Source organism: Bemisia tabaci, chromosome 8 (assembly GCF_918797505.1).
Source record: "Bemisia tabaci chromosome 8, PGI_BMITA_v3".
NCBI lineage: Eukaryota > Metazoa > Arthropoda > Insecta > Hemiptera > Aleyrodidae > Bemisia > Bemisia tabaci.
The window spans coordinates 18989331-19014155 of NC_092800.1; the positions used below are offsets into that span (position 1 = coordinate 18989331).

General features: G+C 39.0%; 1 protein-coding gene across 2 annotated transcripts in view; it reads left to right on the plus strand.

Annotated features, from left to right (window-relative positions):
• The first annotated feature begins 13794 nt into the window (after positions 1–13794).
• The window catches only part of LOC109044421 (uncharacterized), a 61230-nt gene continuing 50199 nt past the window's right edge, over positions 13795–24825 (plus strand). For both annotated transcript variants that reach the window (XM_019062134.2, XM_019062135.2), the window contains exons 1-2: positions 13795–14033; positions 20800–20847. In XM_019062134.2, coding sequence (XP_018917679.2) covers positions 13964–14033; positions 20800–20847 — 118 coding nt within the window. In that variant the 5' untranslated portion in view covers positions 13795–13963. The remainder of the gene's footprint in view (positions 14034–20799; positions 20848–24825) is intronic.

Sequence of the window (24825 nt, forward strand, 5' to 3'; positions counted from 1 at the left end):
GTGCCGCTGGGGCGTCAACCTAAACCTGACTTTTTAAAAAGTGAGTGGTATATTGCACTAAGCCCGCTGATGTCAGTGCGGTTATTACACACAGAATCCCCATGTTTGAGGATTTCGATCATTTCCAGGACCAGTCTGGGAAACAACTTCTCTTCCTTACATAAAATTACCACCTTATCAAAATCGAACCGGTGACCAAATTCTGTTTGGTGCCTCTTGAGTGCTGTTAACTCACTATTGTCATATTTATGACCACCAAGCCTCTTCCTTAGAAGTTGCTTGGTCTGACCGATGTAACTGATGTCGCAATTTCCACAAGGAATTTTATAGACCAAACCCGATTCCTGCAGAATCGGATTTTTAGCCTTCACCCTAGACATCAGGAACTCAAGATTGTTGTATTTGGTGTTAACCACATGGTACCCGAACAATTTTAAAATCGATGACAAATTTTCCGAAAGGAAGGGAACGTATGGAAGGCATACAATTTTGTCGAGATCCCGTTCTTTGGTAGTTTTATCCTGCCCCCCTCTCTTATTAAAACTACTAAGTACCTGGCGGAAAATCTTTGCTATCAAATTGGGTGGATAACAATTTTCAACCAACAGATTCTTTCCAATCTGGATCATCTCATGCCGATATGAAACATGAGAGAGACCAATTATGCGCCGTGCTAAATTAGATGCAACGTTTTTCTTTACATTCATGGGTTGAACAGATAAAAAATTAACATAACGACCAGACGCCGTTGGTTTCTGATACCACTTACATCTAATCTCGCTATTCACCCTTATTAAAGTCATATCCAAAAAATTGAGGCAGTTGTTATTCTCAATTTCAAGGGTAAATTTTATGGCGGGATTTAAACTGTTGAAAAATTCAAGAATAGCATGCGTATCTTCTTTTTTTACACAAGAAAAAATATCATCGACATACCGCTTGTACATGCGGATTTCGATGGGAGATAAACTCAAAGCAGTACTTTCGATGCGCTCCATGGATATGTTAGCCATGACAGCCGAAAGGCTACCTCCCATGGCCAAACCCGAAATTTGTTGATAAAACGCATCATTATACTGACAGATGGTATTGGTGAGGCACACTTTTAACGTACTAAAAAACTGTTCTTTAGGTAACGGACAGAACATTTCAACTTCCTCCCATTTCAATTCCACACATTGAAGGGCAAAATCAACAGATATGTTAGTGTACATGCTAACTACATCAAGAGATATTAAATCATAACCGTCAGGTACCTTTACACCATTGATGAAATCAAAAAATTCAAAAGAGTTCCGAATATGCGAGTCCCCCTTACCGACAATGTTCGACAAAATGCTAGATAAAAACCTGGATAGTTTTTGGTATGGTGTTCCTATTGTGCTAACGATTGGTCGCAAAGGCAATTCTGCCTTATGCAGCTTAACAAAACCATAAATTTTGGCAACGCTGCCACCACTAACCATAAGATGTTTACACATACCATCATTTATATGACCTTCCGCAAGCCATTTTTTGACAATAGAGTTGTTCTTATCGATTTGCGAAGGCACTAGAGACCTAGCCACCTTCTTGTATACACTTGTATCCCTGAGAATATGAAGCATTTTGTTTGAGTAGTCATTGCCATCCATGACCACTACCTTGTTGGACTTATCTGCTTTTACAAACTTTAAAGACCTGTTTCTTTTACAAAACATTATGGTGTTCTTTAGATCCTCTTTGAGATTTCTCATCAACCTACACTGATTAAATTTCCGGTTCGACATGATGTTTATTTTTTCAGGATATCCCTGAGATCTTTGCATTTCTCGGTGATAACGGTTAATCACCAAGCAAATGCCTTCCCTAATTTTATCAGCAACCATAGATGATTCATTTCTGATTTTACCTTCAATTTGAGAAATTATTTTCTCAAGAGGAACAGGTTTAAAAATTGAGTTTGCATCAGCTCCGATTTTAAAAAATGGCAAAGAAAACATGGGACCCAGACACATTACTCTTTCAACATAGCCTGGCAATACCGTCGAAGAGATGTTCTCTAACCATAACTGTCTCTTTTCCATGAAAGGACCAAACAATTTATGATATTTGTCCACAACTATTTCCTCCAGCCTGACAAGTTTATTTTCCAAGCGCTGCCAAGTGACACGCCCGAGACGTTTGGCAATTAAGGTGGTATTAACAATAAAATCAATGAGAACGAAATGCGGTAGCGACGCTTTAAGTTTGGTTATGACGTTTCTAAGATTATGATTGAGATCCATAATCTCATAGTGAACATCCTCAATGCATAAGTTCAACAAGGAGCTTTTGAACTTTTCCGTAACCTCAATGCACTTGTTACGCTTCTTATGTAAACCATTGGTGATGTGTTTAAGGTGGAAATTGATGAATGCCGGGAAAACCTTCTTTTCCCTACATCTCAGCAGGAAAATTTTCCGACATGATGACAACACTAATTTCCTACTAATTTTCCTTAACTGTTTGAGAGATGAAACAGTTGCATAACCATGTAACCGCCGTACTTGTTGATAAAACATATTGCAGTCTGTTGAATGAATGGTGCACAAATGTGTCAACTGAGTAAAAGATAAAACGACTTACCAAAAGTCAGAATAAACACAGGTTAAAAATCGAAAAGACATAACAATTAAAAGGCACAATGAACCCAGTGCAATCATAGATACAAATCGGGGATCGGGTTTCATAATTGTGTATTTTTAGCCTTGTTTCCCGTTTTTTTCATCTTTGTTGTTCCACTGTTATCATCGTCTCGGGCTGCTCCTAAAAATTTGTATCTATAATCTATTAAACTCGGTCCCAGTATGAACCTTTCCCGCGATTATTGAAATTTCTTGTTTGTCGGGACGACATAGATGACATAGGTTAAAAGGCGGAGCGTGATTGGTCGGCTATGTCTTATCGCTGCTTTGTCGTGCCTTTGTCAGGTGGAATGATCGACATACTGTCAGAAACTTAAGAGGTGCCGTTAGCTTGTCGATCATTCCACCTGACAAAGGCACGACAAAGCAGCGATAAGACATAGCCGACCAATCACGCTCCGCCTTTTAACCTATGTCATCTATGTCGTCCCGACAAACAAGAAATTTCAATAATCGCCCCCCGCATTCTACCCCTCTCCCCCCCTCACCGTTTTCCAGGCACCCAGTGGGCACCAGTTCAGCACCAAGCCCCCTTGGTCTGAGCATTGGACTGATAAGCAGTGGCGTGGCGTGAATTGCGATGTATCGATTGTTCTGCCATTAAAACCTATGGTGAAGAATCGATTATTAGGGTTTTCGCTGCGGACACCCTGTTTATCGACCCTTTTCCATAGGTTTAAACGGCATAACAATCGATATATCGCAATTCACGCCACGCCACTGACTGATAAGTAAATGCTGGGGTTACGTAAAATACAGTTGCGCCAACACCGACAGAATCCAACGGTGAAAAAGCCGTTATCAAATTTAAGGTTATCATTTTTTCCGTGGCAAAGCCATTCAACCAACTTGCCCCTCGTGGGGGTATACTGCCGTGCTAAGGAAAAACGCCGTATGAACCTTCAGGCGTTGCCAAATTTCCTTTTTGATAAAACACGAATTTCCCGGTAACTTTATGAATACTTTCCTTTCGAATCTTCAGATAATTTTGTACGCAATTTCACCTAAAGTTCCTGAAAATTTCAAGGGCAAATATTCATAACTTTCCTCAAAAATAAACGTTTTATCGAAGGAAATGTGGCAACTCTCGAATGTTCATACGGCGTTCTTCCTCAGCACGGCAGTGTGGGTAACGTTATCCGCGCTGCAGCTTTCCGCGTTATGGTCGTGAGGGTTGCCAAACTGCCGGTAATATAATCTCCCCCGAGCAAGCTGATATTCTGAAAATATGCTGACGATCTTTCGAAAATTATTTTGAATATATTTTGAGAACAGTCTCGTGGCAAGTTCAGTGAGTGAGGAAGATACTTAAAAAATTATCCATCTATTGCTTTGGTCATTATTGCCGTGCTAAGGAAAAACGCCGTATGAACATTCGAGAGTTGCCAAATTTCCCTTGATAAAGCATGTATTTTTGACGACATTCATGCGCATTTTTCTTTGAAATTTTCAGATATTTTAGAAATTGCTTACGGAATTGCCTGAAAATTTTGGAAAAGAATATTAACAAAACTCCCTGTAAATTCGGTTTCTATCTAAGGAAATTTGGCAACGCCTGAAAGCTCATACGGCGTTCTTCCTTAGCACGGCAATAGTATCCTCATGTGATTCAGTAAATAAAATGATTACAGGAGAGTGAAGGATTTGGGTTTTTGCTGTCGATCCTCTCCTTAAAAGATTCACAGCGGTCGTAATTCGAGTCTTCTTCTTTTACAATGAGGAGAAAACGCGGGAAAGCCCGGTTTAAAAATAGCACAGTCTATCGTCTGTAAGTCGACAAAAAATTATCTTTGATCTCAGTTTGACTTCCTTTACTACGTGCGAGCAGTTCATTCCACACAAAAAAATCGAGATCTATATGAATACGTTTCTCAATTACATCTATGCGACATTAAACTTTGAAACATAGAGGTTACTTTTAAAAAAAAGAGTGAAATGAGAATTAGATTCTTGATGGAGAGAAACTGATTCAAAGGCTCAGCAATGTCTGAAATCGTGATGGGCGCCACATCACGCGCCATGCGACGTTTCAAAGTTCCCGCCGACATTTTATTCTTTTACAGAGAGATTGTTCAACGAAGCTGTTCGGAAATTTCACTGAATTTTTTTTTTTTGGTGCTGCCGATAAAATTTAGTGAAATTTTCAAACAGATTCAACCAAAACTTTCTCTGTAAAAGAATAATTTTGCGACGAAAATTTTGAACCGTCGCATGGCGGTTGTGATACTCTAGTCGGAAGGTGATGATATCCTTGTTTGCTGGATGTCAAGGTTTTCTATTCTGAACCCGAAATCAAATCCTTGATATCATCAGAAGATCAATACATAATAAAAATTCTGAAATTGATCAAAAGCAGCTGAAAATAATAGAGGTAGCGTTGAAAGAATTAGTGGAAGTATCAATATATCGTCATTATAAACGTGGGCGGAACTGAGAATTTTACGTGGAGGGGGGCAGAAGGGCACCTCATCAATGGAGGGTCCTCTTCCATAGGACATTGTGGCAAATTGAGTTATCGCAGGAGCGATTTGAGCTGTTCCCACCGGAAAATTGATCAAATTACACTTTTAAATATTAAGAATACGTCGCGCACTTACTCAAAAAAATCCCTCACATTTTGGGAGGGGTCGAGTGGATTTCGCCCCCCCCCCCACCCCTCAATCCTATTTGGGTTTATGGATGTGTATACAAATGTAGTTCTACCTATATAGATCAGTAAGTCTCAGAGTCGAATATCACCAGCGGGCCGATTATTGAAACTGATAGACAAAGCGATAGACAAAGAAGACATAGGGAGTATGGAGCGATCCTATTGGTTGACACGATTGGTTCCTATGGACTAAGGAAGAAAATGATGGACTAACTGTCGGGTCATTGGTAAGGTGCCGTTAGTTAGTCCATTACCTACCTCCTATGTCCATTGTTACCACCCACTTTCACCAATAGGATCCCTCCGAATCCCTTTTGACGTCTCTGTCTATAGCTTTGTCTATCAGTTTCAATAATCGGCCCGCAGTAGTGGCGATTTTTTGAGATTATACACACTGGTCTAGTGAAACAGATTCCACTCCTCTCCACTCCAAACAAAACGCCACTTAGTAGTTGTCAATGAAATAAAAAATAGGATCAGCCATTGGTTGTAGATCACGGTGGTACATAAACCAATGAGCCATCAATCAAAACTAAATAAATAGCGGTGGAAATGAAAATATAATTTTACCTTGAGTTGTTTTTCTTTTCACTTTTTTAGATCTTCGTGGGTTCTACTTAAATTGTTATTTCTTGGTAACATCAACCATTTAAATTCATTTTTGACCTACAGTCACCTATCTTTCTTTTGTCACACGAAACAGCGTCGCTATAGAACTCCCTCTCCGTCATTGGGCTGACTGTCTCTAAGCAGCCAGTAAATGCTCCGTAATGCTGTACATACTATCAGTTGATTATATCACCCAAGTATTTTTCAGGACGGAATCATAAATATTTGAGCTACACTGTTCAAATGGGAAAGTAAGTAAACAAGATCTGTGCGCTCGACCATACTTACACGGAAAGGCTATCAGTAAAATATTGTTTACTTAGAGTTTTTTCCAGTCCTTATTTGGATTACATTCCGAAATATGAAACTAATATTTCTGGCTCATCCATATAAGCACCGATCTACATTCGGAATCTGAGTGACATCCGAATAGTAAGGTTCCCTAACTTGTAGCTCCCGAACGAAAAGAGATACATCAAATCGGTAAAAAAATCACATATTAAACATATGAGGCCGTATCTGTCACAATGGCGGATGTATAAAATTACCCTCTCGAAACTCGCTTAAAAAACTGTTTTCGTCACACAAAAATTGAATATGTTTGCCTCTGGCATAATGCAAAGATCTCGAAGATCACATCACAAGTATTTTCTCAAAATTTTCTCGGTGCCAAAACAGTTTTTTGAACGTGTTTCAAAAAGGTAATTTTTCACATCCGCCATTGTTACATATAAGTCCTCAATTATAGACTTTATTACAAGCCCAAGTTTTTGAAATTCGGCCAAAGCGGAGGTCAAACTCAAGTTCAGTGACTCTAAATTATTGCGACATACGTGTACGTAGGGAGGGTCTCGAATAATTTCTAAAACTCCTCAGAAAAAGCTCGTTCTCCGAGTAAATCCGACTTTCCCAGGAAAACGGTGGGTGATGAAAAAAATCTGAGGTCATATTCGGGTTTAGTAGTTCAAAATACGTAAAGGTCGATGTATCGCTCATCAAAGCCTGTTTAAAATTTATCTTTCATACATTCAGTGTCCGGGAAAGCTTTTACACGAAGTTAGGGTCGGGAAAATCGGATTTACCGAAAAGCTGGAGGGCGATGGAAAAAATATATAGCGATGAAAGTGAAATCAATATTGATTGATTAACAATGAAGACATTTTTTTGGGTATAGAGGAGTGAAGTATGACAGTGAGGCTGAAACTTTGTGGACAAATACGTTTATCTTCTAGTTTCGCCATTTACTCTGCTGTTTTTTGTGAAGCCACTAGATTTCCTTCCAATTGACAGATAGGCAAAATTAGGTCTTCCAGAGCAGCAATAGTTGTATTTGCCTTTTGTACGAAAGGTAAAATGTGGACAGTTGGTTGCTGGTTTACCCGGCGGCTCTACTTTTGAGCTTTTTCTTTTTATACGTTATCAATAGAAAAAATATTATATGTAAACATTTTTCACCCCTCCATTTTATACTAATCAATAGTCAAATCGTAAATTTCTCACACATGTAACATCTCCAATGAAAGGTTTTTTGGATGAGGTACAAGCAGTTCTGAACGTACCGATGCTTAGTGAATATGGACAACTTTTCAACATCGGCACAGAAATAGATTGAATCAAAATTGTATAGTGTAGGTAAGGTAAGTATGGGGTAAAAAGTGACGTCACCTACGTTTGATAAATCAACCCGTATCTTCAGTTACTAGATAAAGAGCCGTGTGTTAACGCGCGGCGGAAGTAATTAAAAAGAAAAACGTAATTCCGGTCATGCATGGATGGTTAAATAAACCGGGTGTACTGCTGTGCTAAGGAAAAACGCCGTATGAACCCTCAGGCGTTGCCAAATTTCCTTCGGCAAAACACGAATATCCTGGTGAACTTGTGAATATTTTTCATCCAATTTTTCAGATCATTTCGTTCCCAATCTCACCTAAAGTTTCTGAAAATTTCAAGGAAAAATCTTCATAACGTTCCTCATAAATACAAAGAGCCTCCCAAAAAGTGGCCCCTTTTTTGAAACTCGGGGGTTTCATTCGTATGCGGCTTAAATGAAACCTTATGATGAGACAAGCCTCCAATAAAAATTTTAGCTTGAGTATACGTCTGGTTTCCAAGATACAGCGTTGCAAAGTTTGCATATTTAAGCTTTAAAAATTCGCATATTTTCAAACATCTTGCTTTAAAAAACAACTTAATTGGATATAATGTGTTATTTTGTGACATTTTACCTGCAGTCAGTCTTATCTTTAAATCAATATTCTTATTGATACGGTAATACTGCTGATTCTCTTGATACAACGTTGCAAAGTTGGCACAAAAGACCCATAAAAATTGCTCATTTTTGTAAGTTTCTGAATGAAAAAAACGAACTTATTGATCACCAAAAGATCTGTGTATGGTGTTTAGATGTAATTTTATAATATGATAAGTCTTCTGTATAGGCCTTATTGCGAGCGTAAGTACAGATTTAATGATACAGCGTTGCTAGGTTTATACATTTGAGCTTTAAAAATGTTTATATTTCTTAGTTCTGAGTTTAAAAAGCGACTTTCGTGGATCTTATTTAGAATTTGAAGCATGAAATCTACCAAATGTGTCATTTGTAGCTCTATGTTTGTATTCAAACAGGGATACTTTGATTGGTGGTGATACAGCGTTGCCAAGCTAACAACATTAAACTCTCGAAATTATTATTTATGCTAGTTAATGTCAATGGGTGTCATACCCTATATTAAGGAAAAATGTTGAGGGCTGATGTCAGTTCCAAGTGACGATTGGTATTCGCAAAAATACTATAGTTACGTTTATTAATACTTTTTTCCAACAATAAATAATAAAATTATTTTAAAATAAAGATGCCTCCAATAATTGATAATTTATTTTGGTTTTTTCATTGTATTTTTTAATTTTTAATTGATTTTTTTAAAAAAAAATTTCAATACTTTTAATTTTTTAAATCTTTTTTTAGAAACAGTGGAGGTACTCAATTTTGCAAGGCATAATGAATGTATTCTCTAGCTCAAGATTTATTTATACTTAAAAATCTCGAAAAATTCCGTATTCTATGTTTATTTTTTCATTTTACTTAAAAAAGGTCAAACTGGCAACTATCGTGAGGCATAATTTGTTGGATTTTGAAAGCAACGCTGACGCTGAGTATTTCATTGAGCATGGCAAAGTCTCTTGAATTTGATTTTGAAATTAGATAATTATTGGAAGTATCCTAATTTTATTATTATTTTATTTGATGATTAAATGTTGAGAGAAAAAAAAGGAAAAATTGGCAACAAAGCCATTTTTTACACCGACCGTCACTTAGAACTAACTAGAGTCCTTGTATTTTGCTTTACAATATCGAAACATGGTTGATCGAAGTTTTCTTTAATAGGAGAATAAGAGAAAATACATTTTCAGAGATTTAGGAGGTAAACTACGCAACGCTGTGTTACTTGAAATTATTGTAGCCTTTTATCAATGCAAACCGTGCATTCACGAGTACCACTAAGGGTTAATTTTATCCCTCAAAATGCAGTTTGATATTTACTAAAATTGGATTTTAAACAAGAAACTTAAAAATATGAGCATTTTTAAAGCTCAGAAAGGTAAACTTGCAACGTTGTATTACCAAAACAGGGGTCATGCATGAGCTAAAACTTTTTATGAAGTCTTTTTTTTATCATTATGCTTCATTTACACTTTGTTTTGATTGTAAAGTTCACTCTGATGTTGGTTTTAGGAAGATAATATTTGAAAATATGAAGATTTTTAAGCTTAAATATGCAAACTTTGCAACGCTGTATCTTGAAAACCAGACGTATACTCAAGCTAAAATTTTTACTGGAGTCTTAGGTCATTATAAGGTTTCGTTTAGGCTACATTTGAATGATCCCAGTTTCAGAAAGGGCCAAAAAGGTCCTTTTTTGGAGCTCTTTATCGGAAATTTGGCAACTCTCGAATGTTCATACGGCGTTCTTCCTGAGCAGGGCAGTGTAGGCAACGAGAAGGAGATCCAGATTTCCAGAAGCTCCGATTTATCAATTAATCGGCGCGAACTTACCCTTGAATGTATCGGCTTCTCGTAAAGCCGCTGGCCTGGAGATGTGTTCTCACTTACTGACCGATAAGATTTTTTTTTCGCCACGGACATCAACGAACTTTTCGATGGTCACGTGTCGAAAGATTCCAGTCTGCAACAAAACGCGATGAAAAATTACCCAATGATTTAATCTTGCACTCCTGACTTTTTCACTAAAATCGTTTTCTATCCTTATTCCTTGACTAGAGATTTTGTTGGAGATATCCTTCTTTAATAGGTTTTTATTTTTATTTTTTTTTTCCTCCCTTGATTCACCATTGATAAGTAAGGGTTTTAAAGGGCGCGGTGACGCCCTGAAGGGATTCGCTTCTGAAATTTAAGTATCTGAATTTTTACATGACGTTCATCAACTGTAGAAGAAATATCGCGGAAGTTTTCAAAAATCAATGGAATCAAAATCAACAAAATAATCTCTTGAAGATTATTACTCTAACTTTGTTAGGTTCCTAAGGGCCTTGTTGTGTCGAATCAAAAGCATCAAGTTTTTTCACAAACTTGGACTAGATAGATTCACACTCTCTTATTTTCTCCACAAGTAACTAAGCCAAGGTTAAAAGAGATGCGACGGCATCAGCGATTTGATTTTAAGCTCAGCTCGAGACAAAAATTAATCACCTCAGCATGTAGTGATTTATCTCAGCATTGAATTGTTCCACGATGGCGCATCACACTTGTCAACGAAAAAGAAAATAAATTTTAAGTGTTTCCAAAAATGCAAGTATGAGACTTGATTCTGGGTAGATTTTTAGCGGTGATTCCAAAACTGCATAGCCCCCGTTTTCTCGGTCGGTTGAGTTCTGCCGCCCAAAAAAAGCGACATTCTCCTCAAAAGTATTGGGATTTCTCGGACATCTGGCTCCCTACAGGGAGATAATCCATCGGATTACCTTTAAATTCAGCAACCAAATTTTTATTGGTTTGCACTAAGAGAGTGCCTGGGAATTTTCCCAGGTGGCCTCAACTGACGATACAGTTTTCCTGGTAAAATGGCTGCCCTCACTGCCACCAAATGCTTGAAACTCATCCAATTATTTTGCCTTTGCAAGGGCAGGAGAATAATTTTCTCTGGGTATTCGATGCGGCCAAGCTCACCTACATTTGTCTCTCAAACCGAAAATAACCTCGATTCCCTTCTGCGCATCCAATTGATTTTCGAAATATGAAATTAAAAAAGGTATCTATTTTCCAGTTTGAAAAAACAGCTCATCTTCCAATCTGTACGTTCCATTTACAAGAGATTTTATCCCATCTCCCTCTCATGGAACTGCGTGTAATCCTACCCAATAGAGAACGGAAATCAACCGCGTATACATACTTAGTTAGATAGTGAGTTGAGTGTTACGTTCAATATAGGTGCCTACTTTTGTGGTCGCGATTTCTATTGATCGTGTGAAAAATCGCGTTAAAAATTCACATCTAGAGTTTCCAGATCAAACGCAATTTTCTTACTTTTGGAAAGTTTGATCTCATAAATTTACGATTCGGGTACTAACTTTTAGCATGCCCGCATGCTTTCTAAGTACATACACCCCTCTCTTCGATCTATTATCCATCAGATTGTTATAAACTCGACAGTTATACTTTTTTGCACTCTTTTTGCAAAATCTTTTGTCTCTCGTAATTATTTGATGATAATTTCAGTACTGCGTCATTTTTACGTCAGCTCGGAACATTCAACCAATGAATGAACAAACACGTTCGTTTGGAGTGGAATACCCGACATCGCTGGTTGTTGATTCCCGTTGCACTCAGCCGCTGCTTGCTTTTTCTCCGCACACTGAAAGGCAATTGGCTCCGGTCCGAACTCAAGAATGAAACATTTTGGCCGATAACTCCTTGAGCCGATTATTTTCCAAATGACGTAAGCTCCAATCTCTATTTTGGTGGTTGAGGGATTGTTTTTTTTTTTGTTTTTCTGGTATGATCAATCATGTCTGATTTCAAAATAACAACCTAAAAGAACATTTATTTTTTGGAATTCGAAGATTGTCTACAAAGCGAATAAAACGGGTTTTCTTGTTTTTCTCGCATTCGCAATTTTGGCGCTTAAGTGATTTTGGAAAATAATCGGTTCCTTTATCGTTACCCCTCCGGCAAAAGAACGTATCCCATTTTTTTAATATTGATCAAATCTAAAGAAGTAAAATGAATGCATACTTTGAAAGGAATAACTGCGGTGTGGTGACCGGGGGTGAAGGAGCGTGCCCCCTGGCTAATCGAACAGACAGTATTCATTTATGTTTACCTAAAGCTCTAGAGTTGCAAATTATCATTCAAAGAGAAAAGTTGACTAAGGAAGGTTATACATTTTCAGCAAACGTTATCAAAAAAAGCCTCCCATGGAAGAATTGTTTGCAATGAATTTCATAGTTCTGCAGTCATTATTGCACCTCACACCAAAACCTTCATTAGGTTTTGATAGTCACTTGTTGAGGCAAAGATCTCTGGGACTAAAATTAAAAAAATTACACACATTTTCGGCAAACTTTGGGTCACTTTGACTTCCATTTGGACGTATTTATGTTAAATAGAACTACACTGAAAAAAATACATGGTAGATTTTACCATAATCTGACACAGTGGTCCGAGTATGATAATGAACACCAAACTCTACGGTAGCATTTACCATATTATGGTAAGTATCGCCAGATTTCTAGTGAATAATACCATAATTCTAGTTACTTACACCAAATAGTATCACTGTCTAAAATATCAAGTAGACTTATGGTAGATGCTAATATACTTTTTTTCAGCGTATGTTACACGCAAACCCCATACTGATAGTTCCTTTTAGCATAAATACGTTAATTTAAGAGGCTAGGGTTAACCACGATTCCTCCGGTCTGCGAAAAAAAAAAATTTAAAAGCTCGCATTCGCAAAGGCAGTGCACTGAAAAAAAAATCTCGGTGTATTTACTAAGAAAAGGGTACAATTACCAAGAATTCAGGGTTCTATTTGATCCCAGTTTTTTCTTGGTAAAATTACCATTTATGGAATTGGTAATTTTACCGACGAAATCTCGGTAAAATTATTGAACTTTCTCGGTAATTTTACTGGACCTTGGTAAAAACGCCAATATTTTTTATCGACTATGGTAGAATTACCGAGATAAAATGGCAAAATTACCGGGAATTGATTACCAATAAAAGTGGCATTCTTACCTGGAAAATACAGTAAAAATACCGGTTTTAGGTAAGCTTACCAGTCTGTCTTGGTAAAATTACCAATAATTGGTAAAAAAAAGTGAAATGGTAAAGGTACCAACGGACCTTGGTAAAAACGCCGAGAATTTTTTTTCAGTGTACGAGTAGAAATCCTACTCATATCACTAGAATATTCATTCTACTCATAAGAGTAGAAAAGTTCAACTCATATGAATTCAATTTTTTTTCATTTTTCCGAAGTGGTGTGGATAAAATGGCAAAGTTACCTGGAATCGATTACCAATAAAAGCGGTATTCTTACCTGAAGAAACAGTAAAAATGCCAGTTTTTAGGTAAGTTTACCAATCTGTCTTGGTAAAAGTACCAATAATTGGTGAAAAAAGCGAGATGGTAAAGGTGCCAACGGACCTTGGTAAAAACGCCGAGAATTTTTTTTCAGTGCGATTCCTCCGGTCTGCGAAAAAAAAAATGTAAAAGCTCGCATTCGCAAAGGCAGTGGAAAGGGACCAAGCGCGTATCTCAAAGGTTTCCAATCCTGCCCACTGTGGCGCGAGATGCGAAGATATCATATTTAAACGAAGCGATAAAGGCTCAAAGGTCCTTTTATCGTTCATTTGCGTCGTCGGGCCGGTTGCCGCAAAACGCTCTCGGGCTACTTGTGCGTCGCCCCTTCGATCGTAGGTATCGGAGCCCAGCGCCGGAAAACCACTCAAGTGTTCGTTTCCTCGCGCGCGAGTTACGTCGTTTCTCTCCCGTTGTCATGTGCCTTTTTGGATACCCATGAACGAGTGGATGAAGACACGCAGAATGGACTGCGCCCTTGGGGTCGCTCTACTTTTGGCTTTGACAGGTACATGCTTTTGGTCATGAAAATAAGCTAAAATCGGACGGGGAGCTGATTACACCACCTTTTTACACAGTTCGAGTCACGTTTTTAGGGTTTTTTTCTCTTTGTTTTTGATTCTAAGGAAAATGGTCGGAAAAATCACATTTTAAGGGCGGAGCTAATAAACTGCCGTTTCACAGGATTAAGCCAAGCTTTGAAACTTTTGACATATGTTCTCTAGAAGTAAATTTTACGCCCTTTTCAATGAGTTCAACCGTTTTTTCTCAGATAATCGTGGCTGAAGATAAGAACCAAAGTTTCTCCAAAAATCAGGGGAAATGCGCTTTTTTAAAGCAAATTTTTGACGAAAACGTTAGCTTAACGACCAAAAAATTAAGCTAGGAAAGGAAAAGGAGGGTGATTTTGGTAGGAAATGTTATGTCCTTTCTGCTGGATTTTTGTTTTTTTCGTAATATGAGTCGTTGAGGAGATATTTCCAAAAAACTGATCGTGGGTTTCCTCAATTTTGAAAAATTCAAAATGGCGGCGCCCTGACCACCAGCCAATTTTCCTGAAGTTATTATTGGCATTTTCGGACTTCTATATCACCTAGGAATCGAAAAAAATTGGTTTGGTTCAAAGGACAAACCAAAACCCGGAATCTGTTGTGCGGTGTTATTTAAATCGACAGGCAAAGCTATATATATGAGAGAATAAAGTTGTCCTCTTAGCGAAATTGGGTGATTGCAATGGGTGAAGTGATAAACTAATTGTCACTTTATTTTTTTTCTCTTTGTTTTCTTTCTCCATCGCTTTGTCTGCCAATCTCAATAATCAGCTCGCAGCACTGAGAAAAATTACCCTTTCAATCGACAAGAGTCTCTGTGAAATAAGCTGCGAGTAGAATTTTTCATTGAAACAACAGAGAATCTATATTTCAGCCAGTATTCATCTTGTTTCAAAGATACGTCTTGTCGCTTTGGAAAGACTTCCGATTGATTCGACGAGAATTTTTGTCGAAGCATGTATAAAAGGAACACTTTTCTCAGCGTGCATTCGGCAAGAAGACGGAAAAATTGCATATGGACGGTGTAAGTCGGCAATCACATAACTCGGTTGCGGTGTCTAAAAATCTCCGCCTCTGTGTTATTATTTTAAAGGAGAACAAATTGACATCATTTCTTGAAGTTTATACAGAATTTTCTTCGCACAGAGAAGAAAAATCACGGTAGTTTTAAAGAATCGCCGTTGAGTGGTTTTCCGTTTAAAAAATAAAGTATGACAGGAAGTCTGCAGCGTCGCAAACCGAGTTATGTGATTGCCGACTTACACCGTCGATATGTAATACAGATTTTACTCAACATTTCATGGGAATTGATGGGCTTGGAAGGCTAAGCACATGAAAGCCGTTCTTGGAAAAATTTAAACATTAGTAATTTCAACATAACTATAGTCTTAAAATATAATCTGAGAAAGATTTACAACCAGAATCCAATTTTTAAGCAAAATGTGAGTTTGAACTTCCTTTCCGCCATGAAATTTTAAAATGTTTAAACACGTGTTCCTCGAAATAGCAAAAACTGCACTTATGCGCTTTGTCTCAATTAATTTATGTCATAAAATGGCATTTTTTCTTTCTTTATTTTAAAAAAAGTAGAGAGTAAGATGTTATAGTCATTCCGAGTAGGTAAGACTATAAACTCAAAGATACTTATGAAAGAAATGGACACTACAGAAACACGGGGAAAGTGTCTCGGAAATATACGCATTACAAAAAGCCCAGTATCTAGGGCGGGTATATTCAGTCCTCGCTGCCAAAATTTGGTACAACTTCCGAAAGCTCATTGGTACATTTTGTCAAGCATTCGGTCAGCCGAAACCGAGATTGTCGGCTTCAGCTGCCGAGCTTCATTTGATTCGGATATTGCCAAAATAGTTATTACTACGTTGAGCTCATTTTATTGCCTCAATAGGTATTCTTGTTTGCAGGTCATTGTTATGATTAGCATCCGCGTAGTTTTTCGATTTTAAGCCCGTTTTGCTTGACGTCACAAAAACACCATGTAACTCCTTGATCCAATGATATATTATTTCATTGGAAAAGCTAGTCATTTAAAAAAATATGCAAATTACTCGTATATATCGTCACTTTACGGCCAAAGTATCACATGCGCCATGCGACGTTTACACATTTCCGCTGCCATTTTATTTTTTTACAGAGGAATTGTTGGTTAAATCTGTTTGAAATGTTCACTAAATTTTATCGGCAGGACAAAGGAAATTCAGTGAAATTTTCGGACAGCTTCGTCGAACAAATTATTTGTAAAAAAAATAAAATGGAGGCGGAAATTTTCAAACGTCGCATGGCGCTTGTGATACTTCGGCCGGAAGGTGACGATATGTCGCGACGGCTCGGCATTATGCCACTTCAACCGCTGAAAATGGGAGCTGAAAACGGAGGTCACCGATGCATCGTTGAGTGGTGCCCTGAAAAGGCCGCACAGCACGCAATTTTCAGCGATCGATGAGATCGGAGCCAATCCGCCATCATTTCACTTCTGTTTATAAAATGGCGGCCCGAGTTTTAAAGTTACTCGTAATGTTGTAAAAAGAGTAAATTTTTACAAATTCGTAATATTTTTTGGGTGAAAATGGGTTTCGAGGGTCAACATTCAACAGCGTCAAAGGGCCGTGGCGTGAACTTTTAGCACCTGGGGCAAGGATGTTGTCGGCGCCCCTACCCCACCCCCACCGCCCCAGGGGAAGCTGGGGGGGAGGGGCGCTTCAGAGAATTCAGAATTTTAAGAGCGCATTTATTTCACTTTATCGTTTTCTCCCGTACTTTTTCCTTTTCGACTTTTTGGCGCCCTCCCTCCCCCCCCCCTCTCGTCAGCGCCTAGGCACCCGTTCCACTCGCCCATAGAGTCCCTTTATACTGAGAGTTAAGACAATGTGAATCCATTTCTGATTGGTTACCGTATTTTAGGCCTCCACAGTGTCACAACGGGAATAAAGATTACATTTTCACCAAATGCAAAGATTATAATCTGGAATGGACCGAGGAATTACGGGTTCGACAAGGAACAAACGGAATGTGAGAAGGAACGGAGAAAGGAATTTAAGAATGAGCAGACCAAAGATTACGAAAAACGTTCAATTTGAGTAATCTTTATTCCCGTTTGTGACTCCATGAGGGGTGTTGTCATGGTCCTAACTCTTCAGTAGCTATCAAAGGGACTCTACTCACCCATAGGACACCACGGCCCTGCAGCGACACCGATGAACCATTTTCAGGACTCCATCTTCAGCGTGTGCAGTCGGCTTTACTATTAGCAGTGCAATTGGTTCCCCCAAAAACTAGCCGGAATGGGATGCTAGATGCGTCTCGGCTAATCTGCCTGTCTGATTCGGCCCGCCCGCCCCCTCCCCCCCGGTCCGCCCGTGCTCCCGACTCTAATTCCTTGATTGAATCATCCACTTCAACTCGCTCGTTGCCGATTTTGGCCCGGCTTACAAAGCTCTCGTTTAAGTTCAACGCTCTTTCATCAGCGTACTTTAAAAGAGAGAAAGAAGAAAAATTGCATACATCAAACATTCATCTTTACAACACGTACAAAACTCATCAACCCCACCCTCCCTTCTAGTTATATATGAATTTTAGAGCACACTGAACAAAAAATCTGGATCTAGAGTCCAGACTCTACAAGACATCGTCAAGAAACTACTTGATTCAATCAGATTTTGGCTTAAATCAAGAACCACGCCTCTTAATTTGAGCTGATTTCCTTTTGGATTATAAACTTAAATCTGCATTTGAATCTAGAGTCCTTTTCTTGTCAATGTTTATCAAGAGTCTGGACTCCAGATCCAATGTGTATCTTTTTCCAGTGCATGCTTTTTTGGGTATTTTTTACATTGCTAAGTATTTGGAGTGGAATTCTGTGCTGGAGTCCATATATCGTCACCTTCCGGCCAAAGTATCGCAAGCGCCATGCGACGTTTAAACATTTCCGCCGCCATTTTATTTTTTTACAGAGAAATTGTTCAACAGAGCTGTCCGAAAATTACACTGGATTTTCTTCGTGCTGCCGATAAAATTCAGTGAAATTTTCAAACAGATTCAACCAAAAATGTCTCTCGCGCAAACCTCAACTTGACGTTTGGCTCAGCTATAGCAAGTTGTTTATAGTTTGAACAGCCATGTGCGAATGACATGCATGGCGCTTGTGTTATCTTGTGAGCGGGCAGTTCGTTCCTGTAACCAATGTGAAATAACAACGTTGATATCTTGTTAGGAGCGATTCAATCTATTCGTTCGCAAGTGGAGTGCGTGAAATTTTGGTTAGAGAAACATGTATCAGAATCCTTTGATTCGTACCTTGTCTAGTGGTCCAGTATAAAATTCTTCCAGTCGCAGAAACGAAGTTTTATCTTGAGATGCAAGCACCGTCTTTTTTTAAGAGGTCCATGCCCCTTGTGTTGAGTAGCCGAAACTCGAGGTGACAGGCATTTATCTGTATCCTTTTGTCTTGTCACTGCCTTTGGAGCTCATCGGCAGTGCAAGCTCGTTCGCTGCTTTGATAAATTGCAGTGGCCAACGTGGATTGATGGCTCCGTACGCTTGGCTCGTTAAATGAGCGCAACTCAGGATCTACAAAACTTCCGGCTCTGTTAGACTTAAAATTAGAGGCAGGCTTGGTAATTCGAATAAATTGCATTTGAAATAGAGGGAAAGGAACAATTTGGCGCTTTTTAATGCTCCGCCCAAAGCTAGCAGCTGTAATGAAGACTTTATCCACAGGAACAGGCCCCCTGATTGCCGCGAGGCTCAACCCTTCATGGGCACCTCTAGTTCACAAAAATTCATTTCCTCGGAAAAAAGAAAAGACTGCATCGTAATTAATGGAGATGTTGCATGTGTGAGGGATTTGCGATTTGACCATTGATTCTTATGTAAAAGTTGGCGAGAAATACAATGGTGCCACTGGTTTTCTCTGAAATCATCTCCCAAGCTCAAAAAAAGCTCTCAAATTGAGGCCAAAATGGAGGGGATATCCACCCTACCCTGAGAGTCCACCTCTACACCAAGACAAACTCTCCATGCAAAGATAGGAAGCAAATACATTAGCAGGGTTGCCGTGTTTGTATAATTTTTATGGCTATCGATGGGAGGAAGTCCCAAAATGAGCACGCTCCATTTAGATTTACCCTTGGGGGCTCGCAAAACGGATTTTTGAAGGCGCGAAGCAATACCTCTGGAAGTCGGGCCGAGTAGCGGCCAGGGGGCATATGCCCTCTAGTTTTCGCCCATTCAATCCGGGAAATTTTGTTTCTCATGATAAGAGACTGTTGATTCACAGGTGCAGGTTAAATGTCACCAAGATTAGACTATTATTGCTTCCAGTCTCATGACGTGGACACATAATTTATGAATTAGCTCTGATTGAATAACCTTGGCATATCCAAGTTTTCCTAATTAATCCCAGTTCACCACCGTTCCATCCCAGTCTCAGAGTATTTACTTCAATTTTGAGTATTCCGATGCGTAGACAAATCCTCGACGCCTGATAAACCCTACGATGGCTCTCACGTGATTTTTACTAATCTGCTCCAATAATGCGTGGAGCGTGGAGCGTAGATAATTGATTATCAAATTAAAATACAAAATTTAACTACAAAATCTATTTTTAAAGTCCATCCGGCAGCTGAGGTGTACATCTTTTCCCAAGAGCAGGGCCGTTTGAAGATTAAAGGTCATACAATGTATTTCTCCGTAAAAAAAAAAAAAAAAATGGAATGGACCACTAGACAAGGTACGAATTTAAGCATTCTGATACATGTTTCTTAACCAGAATTTCACGTTGAACACAATTCGCGCAGCGAAAATTACTGAAACCAACTCCTAACGGAGATATTAACATTTTTATTTCACATTGGTTACGAGGAATTTGAACTGCCCGCTCACAAGAAACTCAAAGCTCTACGTGAGTCGAATTGCGCACTACAACGGTTTCAGCAAGCTTCTCAATCAAGCAATGTTCATTTCCCACCATGTGTTTTTCAAACTATAAATAATTTGCTATAGCTGAGCCAAAGTGTCAAGATTGAGGTTGCCAGATGTTTATATCGCAGAGACTGTCATGATAACGTTTAGCGCGGGATGTGAATCACGTAGAGCATTGAGTTTTCATAAGCGGGTGGTTTGAATTCATGCATCGAAAATCATTATTTATCTTCGTAAGGAGATAATTGCGGTAATTTTTGTCGTGCGCATCGTATTCTACGTGAAATTTTAGTTACGAAACATGTATCAGAATGCTGAAATTCGTACCTTGTCTAGTGGTCCATTCTGTGCAAGAGGTGGCTTTCTGAGTCTTATGATATTATTCAGCTAGTGTAAAATCATATTGTGGACAATTGACATGATACAACAATTTGGATGCAATAGGGCAAAATGCATGTGTCTTTGCCTTACGTAGGAGGGAGAAAAAATAAGATACAAAGGTATACCGCAACTGAGATGGGTGGATTTTACATCTTAGGAGCAAAAAACACTCAAAAATTCCAAGAAATAAGCCTTTGGCAACCACAACCGGGGCAGTCGCTCGGTCGAGGCGAGGAGAGATTGTTGTAGTTCTACAGCTACAAAGACCTCTCCTCGAGTCCTCGCCTAATCAAGAGCGTCTCCATAATTACTCCCATAATTACTCCCATAATTACTCCCATAATATTTTTTCGATTATGTTTAACATGTTCACTGAACTTAAACTTGCGAATTTTTATGTTTCAGGGCTTACTGCAGCTTACCCAACAGAGCAGTGTGCCGCTTATTGCAGAGGTAAGGATATTTGAGGGGCCTGGAGGACAAGGAGCATCAGTGCAAATTTTTAAAAAATTGAGATATGAATGATTTCAAGTAAAACTGGTCTTAAGTCATATTCTGTGAAAAATTCGCTCTCAAATTCCAGTTTTTAAGCATCCAAAAGTCAGTTTCAACTTTTTCCCGCCATGAGGATCCATGTAATTTCGAAACTTCAAACACGTGTTCCTCGCAATTGCAAAAACTACACTTATGCGCCTTGTCCTCCAAGCCCCTCATTTTTTCTTTCAGTTGATTACTCCCGTAATGTCTTCAGGTGGTTTTGATGTGTATTGAAGTTATCATGTCAAAAATCTAGATTGATTTATTAGTGTGTGATTTCAAAAAAAAAGCGGAGAAGTTTTCAAAGAACGACGTTGTGTAGCTTTCCATGCGGAAAATGAAATGTATCAGGAAGTCTATAACACCGGAAACCGAGATATGCTTCTCTCAAGTTTCACCATTGATATTTCGAATGCATTTTTGCAATTAGGAACTACAATTTCTGGCTCAGTTCAGAAACAACGTACATATATGTCGTTAGTTTTCCTGTACACTTGAGTGTTTTTACTTATGAGCCAGATATTAAAATTCCGAATCGCAAAATATACCTAGTCCATATATAGTTTCCTCCTACTTTCTACGTTCCTCCCAAAATTGAACGCCCAAGGCCCTAAACCTGTAACTTTCAAGACGCCTCTGTTTTTTAATGGTTCCTTTTAATTTTTTTAATGAGGATATACCCTTTAGGCACTCAGAAGTGGAGCATAGATAAAAATTTGAGGGGAGGTGCGGAATTGGGGAAAATGAGAGGAGGGATCTGGGAGGGTTTTCCCCAGCCGAGTGGGTTCTCAACAGGAAAATGTTTGGAAATTAGACACTCGTGGAACGTAATTTTCGGTTATTTTCACGGTAAAATATCCACTTTACAACAAATCCTCAGAAATTGGGGAAAGAATGGTAAAGGGGGAGGAAGGGGGAGGGGGAGGGGAGCTGCCTCCCACGCCTCACGCACGCAGGGCCACTGGAAGCAAATCCTCAGAAAGAATATTCATAACCTTACACATACTAGTCTAAAGTTGGCTGCAGGTGCTTAGACACAATGCCATTAAATAGCAAGAAAAAAAAAAAATCCTTACACATATATTGAGGGATGTTTGACAGCTGTGCTATTTAGCTATGCAGTGTTTTTTTTTTTTTTTTTAATTGACGTTTGTTTGCCTGACACCACCTTCAAAGGATTAGGGTGTTCTACTTGAGTCGGGGACAAGCCCCTTAAAAGTGATTTGCTCCGAAGAGGCGTTAGTGTTTGCGGTGCGAGAGTTGCACCACTAGTGGAATAATATAGGCTCGTAATTTTTACAAAGAGAATCAGTGATCCCAACTGTGCGGATATATCCGTGCCGTGCGGATCTTCCCTATGCCGGCACGGACTGCGCACGGCCCAAAAACTTATGGGAAAACGCTTCCCTATCATAAAATATCCGCAGGCCTGACTAGAGTACCTATATTGAGAGAGTATGGCCACTGGTGTTACCATCTCTGATTGGTTCAACCATCTTAGGCTGAATGGAGCCCTTAGGACCTAAAAATGGCGGACGCCATTAATTAATGTTATGCAAAATGACTGAAAATGTAGTTTTCTTTGCTTATTGTAACGAGAAATTTACCCAAATGCACTATTGCGACTTCTTGACATATTTTTAAGGCTAATCGTGAGAAAAATTATCTTAGATGCAGTAAGGTTGGCAGCAAGTGCGGATGGTGAAAACCGTCAAAAGTTGGCAATGACCCCCTTCCCATCCACAAAAAACCAAAATAAAGCACCGCCATTTTTGGGTCCTAAGCCTCTCCATGGGGCCCAGTGGCCATACTCTCTCAATATAGGTACTCTATAGGCCTGACGTCACAGAATGACGAAGTAGCCAATAGCAGCACGAAAAGCGGTAGAGCGTAGGGATCTCGCACACGGAGCACCCGGGAACACTGATTGGATTCCAAAGCATATTCGTGTCGTTTTTTGAGACGATGCTTCTGCTGAGTGAAATGGCACCTTTGAACTTATGATTATGGATCCAAGAGGGGTAAGCTATTTCTGGATGACGCAGCTTGGGACCTTTTATCGAAGCCGCAAGCTCTTATCTCTCTATTACAATCCTCACATAGCTAGGATTCTAGTCTCGAGTTGCCAAATTTGGCGTATTAACTTTGAAAACTTCGATCGTCGTGTGCATTTCAACGTTAGATTTTGCAACATCTGCTGTCAGTTTCCGTGGAAGTTTTAAAAAATCAGTCTAGCAAGCGGAGAATCAAAACACTGCTTCCGATGCAAATTTTCTTTCATTTTCGTGCAAGGCGTTTCTGGCATGTCTACATTTTTCGCCGCTGTATGGTCCGGTTTTTTTTTCCTTTCGGTGACTTTCAATAAAAGAGCTGGCAAGGTCATAACTTTAATGTCTGCTGAAAGCATGCTTTGCTTACATATGCAACTTTTCAACTATGCTTGATTTACTTCAAATATTTCATCCATACTGCAAGGGCTTCTTCTCTGCTTTTTCAAAGATAGCGCCGAACGTGTTAGTGCTCTCAAAAAAAAAAAGATTATGCTATGTGATACGCGCACTGCGCGTATCAAAACATAAGGCAACACCTGCAAATAGATCACGCTGAGACATGCATGCTCTTTATATTTAAAATTAGAGCGCATGCTCTTCGAGTTTGCATTTCTATTGTAAAAATACGGTAGCTCGCATCTCGACTTGCGACGCAGCAAATTTTCTGTCACAATTTAATTTTTAAAGAGTAAAACAATGCATTTCTTGGAATTTTTATCGCTCTTTTTTATCTCGCTCGTGGCATTCTGTGAAATCTTCAAATAACTGAGTTCGCATTTGTCAGAAGAAAAAAAAGGGATCCTTTTTTTCTTTTCTACTCGTTAGGAATTCTACTTAACTTAAGATAATGAATTGATTGACATTTACCAAATTCAACATTTATTGAATGGCTTCATTCATTATCTTAAGAATGGAGATGTTGCATGTGTGAGGAATTTGCGATTTGACTATTGATTCTTACGTAAGGAGAAGCAATTTAGGAGGGAAATTAAGTATGTGGTTTGATATAATAGACGCCTAAATCATGAATCCGGAGTATGATGCGCGACCCATTCAGATCAAGCACACACAGGAGACTAATCCCAGAATTATTTTTTAAAAGCAATCGGCAGTTTCTATCTATTACGCAGTCATAACGCAAAAATGAAACTCTTCGTCGCTCAACAAATTTTTTTTCAAATCTGAGATCATCAGAAAACTCGCAAATAAATAAGCTGAAGAGAAATTCAGCGCACGAAAAGGCGGCAAAGGAACTGAATGAATGCGTTTCAGCGCGATGAGTTTCGACTGCCTTTGCGTGAGGCTGATGACCCGATGATCAAGGTCAACTGATTTTACGCGGAGCATTTCTCCTTTTCTTTTTTCATGTCGATCTTTTTCGTCTCAAGCTGAACGAATACGCAACCGAAGTGTCTGACGAATCTTATCAAGCACCACTACCCACTGCCTATACAAGCAGGGAAACAACTCCACATCACACAGTTTACAGCTTAGTCACTCTCATTAAATGTATTCTTCAATATCCTAGTAGTGAGTAGCAACTTTTAGCAACACGGTTGAGATCAGAGACTCCAGTGATCTCTTTGAAAAGTAATTTTAATCAATCGATTTGAAAACTTAACAGTTCTCGCTCTCATCATGTAGGCATTCTTATTTTTGGAATGCATTACCCTTGGACTTACAGCTGTTGTGACGAGAGCAGTTCGTCGAGATGGGCAGTATGTGCGCACGAGCGCACTGTCAGATTGTGCAGTTGGGAAAGAACGTGTGACAGTGGCTATGGAGATGTTGCATGTGTGAGAAATTTGCGATTTGACTATTGATTCTTACGTAAAAGTTCGCG